This window comes from Gossypium arboreum, chromosome 2 (genome assembly GCF_025698485.1).
Source record: "Gossypium arboreum isolate Shixiya-1 chromosome 2, ASM2569848v2, whole genome shotgun sequence".
NCBI lineage: Eukaryota > Viridiplantae > Streptophyta > Magnoliopsida > Malvales > Malvaceae > Gossypium > Gossypium arboreum.
Genome location: NC_069071.1, coordinates 38,147,399 through 38,154,106, shown reverse-complemented (window position 1 = coordinate 38,154,106; position 6,708 = coordinate 38,147,399). Strand labels below are relative to the sequence as shown.

The 6,708-nt window shown below is 29.6% G+C and overlaps 1 protein-coding gene across 1 annotated transcript; it reads right to left on the bottom strand.

Annotated features, from left to right (window-relative positions):
• Positions 1–428: 428 nt before the first annotated feature.
• On the bottom strand, positions 429–1,875 carry LOC108466539 (protein MIZU-KUSSEI 1). Its single transcript, XM_017766903.2, has one exon. The coding sequence runs from the start codon at positions 1,503–1,505 to the stop codon at positions 675–677; it is 831 nt and encodes a 276-aa protein (XP_017622392.1). The 5' UTR covers positions 1,506–1,875; the 3' UTR covers positions 429–674.
• Positions 1,876–6,708: the final 4,833 nt, after the last annotated feature.

Below are 6,708 nucleotides of genomic sequence, written 5' to 3'. Positions count from 1 at the left end.
CAGCATGGGCAAAATTAGAAATTTGGCAGTGTCCCGATTAATTTAAATGGAAAATTTTTCATTTAAACTCTTTAAAATTTTTAAAATTTTAAACTTATAAAAATAAAATTATACATTGACCTTCTTAAAAATATAAAAAATTAATTTAATTTTAAAAAAATTATAAACATACAGATGAAATTAAAATTCGTAATTTAATTACTCTAACCTAAAATATTTTGGTAACAGGAAGCATTTGTTTTGAAAAGGCTGCTGTGTTTTTTTTTTTTTTGACGTGCAGGCTTGTAAACAATAACAAAAATGCCGCTCCAATCCTGGCTTCACCGACAAATTTGTTTCATATGCCACCGCCCAAGGCACACATCCTACCATACAACTTAATTCATTTTTATTTCTAATAGAATATTGTAGAAACATCCAGCACCGAATTCCTAACATTATATTCTCTCCTTAAATTTATTAGTAAAGATTTCCTTTTTCTTTTCTAACATCCAAAAGACTGGAAATACATGTAGAGACCACATAATACATTATACATATACTTCCGTAGTATGAAAGCAAGATAAAATAGAACTGCACAATACAAAAGTCAAAAACCAAGCATTTCCAACTGGAAAATTATATATCCTAAAAAGAGAAATAAAAATCATGATCACAACAAGAGATAAGTTTGTTCATATTCTAAGAAGGAAAATGCTGAGTTCTGGACCTCCATTGTTATCAGGATTCAACATGTAAAAGGCTTCCGAGTCACGACTCCCCACCACTCGTTCGAACTTGGCCCTCATATACAACAACTCACCTTCACTCCCACCACTTTTAGCATCCTCAACCACCGGAATCACGCCAGCACCAACTGACACGCTTTGCACAGTACTCAACACGTGCCAATCCGACTCCGTGCATGTGCGCGTCACGGCATACCCACTCTTCCTCCCATTACAATACATACTCCACGTAGGCTCATGGAACAGTCTCCTGGTTCGACCCGGAGCCTTCTCACTCTCCAGCGCAATCCGGACTAAACCCGATGACATTTCTTTCACCAAACTAGCCGTTGACATGGCTAGTTCGAGGAGCAAAACCGGTTCGGAGCGAGGATCGTCCTGGACGGCGAAGCTGACGTGACCGCGGCGATGGCCAAAGAGAGTTCCGGTTATTTTACGGCCGAGGGAAGGGGTTATAGAGAGGTGAGTTGGGAGGGTCAACCATTTGCAAGAGGTGGGGATTATGTTGGGAAATGCTATGATTTTGAGAAGGGAACGAAGGAGGGAAGAGAACCTGGAATTAACATTATGGAAACGTTGTATGGAAGAACGTGGGGAAGATGATGAGGCGTTTCTAGGAACAAGGAGTTTGTCAGAGATTTCTTCGTTTTCAGGGATTGTAAATGAAGCTGATCTCGGAAACTTAGATGGGTTGATCTTATTTCTTGAACTTTTGCAGTTATAATTGTTGTAGTTGCTGCTTCTTTGAAAGGCAACCAGTTCTTGATGGTGTGTCATGGTTTTGGGTTGTTGTTGGTTTTTTTTTTATGAGTTAGATTGTAGAGTAGGCTATGGAGATTTTGATATGGGGAAAGTTATGAAGATTTTGATGGAAGTAGGGAAGAGAAAAGGAAAGAGGAGGTTGCTTCAGTTGTAGGCTATTGGGGTTTTTTTTTTTGGGGGAATTAGGGCGACATAAGTGATGATGAGTGTCGAGAGGGTGGCCAATGTAAAAGGGAAACTATGGCTGCTCGTGGACTGTGGCGCTGATGATGAGTTTTTTTTCCTTTTTCCTTTTTACCAACTTTCTTTTTTGCTTACACGCTTAGCCACACCCTATTATATATACACAGTATATGATTCTGATCATCATCACTGTTGTTTCCGCTTTCTATCCATACATCCATTAATCTCCATGGCGTTAGGAGTTAATCCGCGATTAAAAATTATTTTTATAAAATAAATTATATTATTACGAGAATATTTATTATTTATTTTATTTTTAATATATAATGAAATTTAAATTAAGGTTTTTGATTTTAAAATTTAAGTGGATGTGTCAAGAATTATTTTTAAAATAGTGAAACTATTTAAAAAAAACTTTATTGAATCATATATGCAAAAATAAAAATATATTTTGTTATTAATAGTATATCAAATATTATACTAATCTATATGTATTAAAAATACTATATAACTCAATAATCATGTGTGTTAATTTTTCAAATATTTTTCCTCCAATAAATTTTTGATCATGTATTCTTGTTGTCCTTCATCCTACCTGCATTGAATTTATGAGGAAATTGAAAGTAAATGTCATATTGTGCTTAAACTTTCAACGGATTTTTTATTTGAAAGAAATGGGAAAACAGGAGGTTTGTTTATCCCTCTTGATTTGAAGTGGTGGAATGCACACTCCATATGGCAGTTGAGAAGACTGAAGAGGCATAAAACATGTCTTTACCATGTTTTTAATGGACATACTGTGCCACGATTTTAAGTGTGTGAGAAAGGCAAGCCACTGACCATTCTGATCACCTCTTTGCTTGGTCAAATCTTGTTTCTTATTCTTGATCCAGAGGTATAAACTTTTGGTTTTTTCTCTTTTTCTTTTTTTAAAAAAAAAACTTGGACATGATGATTTTTTATGATATTTATCTAAGATGTATGGTCTCTATGTATATAATAATGCAACATATATACGAAAGCTCACACATGAAAAAAAGAATGATGGTTCATGATGCGTAAATGTATACATATAAGAAAATGGATTTAGCAAATATGTAAGAAAATTATTAAGGATGAACATCAACATGAAGGTCATTGCAAATAAAATTATTGCAGCCGGAGGCAATTTGTCCCATTCATTTGGAAACCTAAAACCCTTAATTGAAAACCATTAACATTTCACATTATAGTTAACTCTAAATTAGCACTTAATATTAAAAATAATTATATCTTGGCTTATAATTTTTTGAATTTCACGAGCAAAATTAATAAAGTGACATATTTTTAAAAATTATATATATAATTAAAAGGAAAAAAAAATCAAAGATTAACTCCAATTGATGTTGTCAATCGCCATCTATAATAGTTTTTGGCCGGTTCCAAACCATTCAGATGGACGACTAGGATTTGCCCAATAGATTATGCCACAGGACAATAAGGTTACCTTTCAAGACAACGACCATGAAATTTATTATTCTTAATTTTATCTACTTATTTATAATTATGTCAATTTCAATCACCAATTTCGAATCACCATCACCCTTTGCTTAATAATAGTGCGATTACGATTGAGAGAGCTTTTGAAAACAATATATAAGCATGAAATTATTTTATGTGAAAAGAATTTTTAAAATTTGAGTGTTATATAGGATATAATAAATTATTAAAATATATTTCAAAATTTTGAAATAAAAAAATTATATACTATCAATGTACAAATGTCCACTTTTATTTTATATAAGATAATAAGAAAAAAGCGCCAATTGGCGGATTAAATAAATTAAACAATATTGGATAAAATATATTGGTGGTGGAATCTGATAGGATCTCTTTTTAACCATTTATATTTTAAGATAAATAAAATATAAGAATTATTGGTAAGATGAGATAGGAAATGAAATTAATTGGAGGCACAAGAATGAAAGTCAAGAATAATATTGAAGGTGGTGTGCTTATATAATTAGTTAGGACTAAATCCAGTGGTCAGAAACGTGCATTGCTGATGTTTCCCAAAGGAGAAGATGGCAGGTGTTGTGCCACACAATTTATAATACACAAGAAAATTAATAAGCTAAATACGACGTAAGAATAAAAATCGTGCAGAATTCCAATTATTTATACTATTTATTAATTTAAGTTAATATTACTCATCAATCTGAGTCTTAATTCAGTTAATAGATTATTAAAAATTATTTTATTTGTTAATTATGTTAATGTTTTTGTCTTTTATATTTGTAGAAATCTTTAAAATTTATCCATAGTAAATTTTGAACCAAATATACCATACATATAAAACCTTTTATTTACCATTTGAACTAAATCAATTTTTATTTTTATACTGAAACTTTGATAAATATATTTTTATATTTATTTTTATATATTTGTGTATATTAATAATGTTGTTGCTTGAGTTAGTGTCACAAATTAACTCGATGTCAATTCATGATTGATGACAAAACATTGATAAACAATTGTGTTCATTTAGTATTAATAATTCAATGTATTTTTGTGTTTAAATTTCGTTTTACTTACAATTTAATCTAATATTTTATTTTAATATAGTACATATTTAATTTATTACTATTAATTAGTTCTAAACCATACTTTTTATTATTTATTGTATATTATTTTAAAACACACTTTTATATTTTAAATACATTATTTTCAAAAATTTCTAATTTATATAAAATATTGTTACTACCTAAAATTTATTATCTTTTATTTGAATCTTTAATTCATTCTTTTATTTTTAAAATACCAATAATATTTTTAAAGAAATAAGTTGAAGTTTAATTAATTAATTCAAATCCAACAAATTTAATGTTTAAACCATAAGATTTACAACATTCACTCTATTCTTGACATTTATAATTTCTTCATTGTTCATAAATCATTACTTATAAAAATTAGGGTGAGTTCGGTTAGATTAATTCAAGGTTTTTGGATTTTTCGAATCATGATAATTTAATTCGGTTGGGTTTTTATTTTCAGTTTTTATACTAATTTTGAATTTTAATTTTTAATCTCATCCCGACAAAATGAGTTTTATTTTATAGCTTTTGAACATTATTAAGTTTTAACATTTTTCCATAAATATTTCTAATTTTCCAAGTGAATAAAAATTAAACAATAATTCTTATATGATATTTTTTGAAAAATAATTTTATATAAAAATTAAGTTACTTTCACTGTATTAAATATAAAATACTTATTTTTACATAATAAAAAATTAAAATTGATTATAAATTAAATAATAATAAAATTTATTCCAATTCGAGTAACAACGAATTTTTAATTTATATTTCATAAATTTTCTAAACATCTCAGTTTAAATTAAATTTGAGTTTGTTAATTTTTGTTGTTGATCCCTAATAAAAAGTTACCAAAATAAACATATAATTTAATACCATAATAACTTAAGAGTTGATGAGAAAGCAAAGAGTTATTTTGTGAATAAAGACAGAAATGGGAATCAATTGAGGTAGGGGGAAACGAAATTAAAAGCTACCTCTAACTACTAATGGATCGATGATAACAATGAATTAAGACCCAAAAACACAAGCTAAAATTATGAGATGTGGTTAAGACTATTTCCAACCACGAAAAGTGATCCTTTGAATTTCATCCAAACATGATACATTCATTGCTGGGGAATCCACATTCGACTAAAAGGATAAGTCATATATGGCCTTCAACTACAAAATCATTAAAAATGAGGAAAAAAAAAAAAACCCCATATCCTATATTCTTTGATCTATATTCCACATAGAATTAAATGTATATGAAAACATGATACTTACAACTTTAGCCTTTAGATTTAGTTTTATTAAGCTTAATTGTATCACTAATTATATCTTTATATATGTTAATAGTGGGAGAGAGAAAACATATCTCAACATCATCTTTTAACTTTTTATTTCATTCTCGCAACCAAACAAGAAAATAAAGGAAATAAACTCATGCAAACTAAGCAAGTCCTGCCTATTTGTTAAATTCCCCAATTGATAAGTTAGATTCAAGTTGCCATCAATGAGGTTTTGTGGATAAAAGATTGATAGTAATCAATGAGTTTATGAAGTCTTATTTTGATTCGATAAAGAATATTGAAAGATACAGACATTTCTAACATTAAAGCTTAAAGGGACTAAAATGAATAAATTACATTTTATAATTTATTTTAATGATTGGAAGCTATGGGAAAGAATGATAAGGTGATGTTAGTAATATGCAACGTTATGTCGTAATCGATGATATGTAAGTTATTGCTCGATTGTAATGCCTTATTAAACAGTCTTGGATAGGTCAGGTATAGTTGACATGTTATAGGATTAGTTATATGAAGATCACTTTGGTTTATACTGATGAGGCATGGAATGCATATTAGTTTGGATCTACCAATGAGGTGAGGAGCACACATTACTTCGATTTATACTGATGAGGTGCAAAGCACATATTACTTTGAATGTACCAATAATGCACTGGGTGCAAATTATATTAGTGCGTTAGTTGGTTGATCCATGTATCCATCTTAAGTTCGTGTCTGATTATAGGGGCTAGAAAATAAGCTTTATATAATGATGTGATCCCATAATCGAATCGAAGGTATAAGAACCCAAGGTATAAGTTTGATGCAAGAAGGGGAGTGGTAAGATCGAAAGGGTGAATGCCACAAGATGTGAATCTTGATAAGTGTTCATAAAGAACAAAGATAAATAATCTCACAAATATATTAATCAAAAGATAAAGAAAGGGAGTGATAAGATTGGAAGGGTGAACATCACATGGACTTACACACTTTCATGTATCGTGATCTACCAATTCAGTCTTCATTTTACTGGAGGCTACACCATGAGTGTTTTCATATCATACGATGCCATGTGTCTCAACCTCATGGTCTTACACTTGTTTTCATATCGTGATCTGCAAATTTGGTTAGCATTATCTCTACCCTACTAGGGGCATCATAGAGGAACATTTGTTCAACATTCATTTA

What these genes read in the sequence shown, in the direction of transcription:
- LOC108466539 (XM_017766903.2), bottom strand. Translation starts at nt 1,505, where the DNA reads ATGACACACCATCAAGAACTGGTTGCCTTTCAAAGAAGCAGCAACTAC.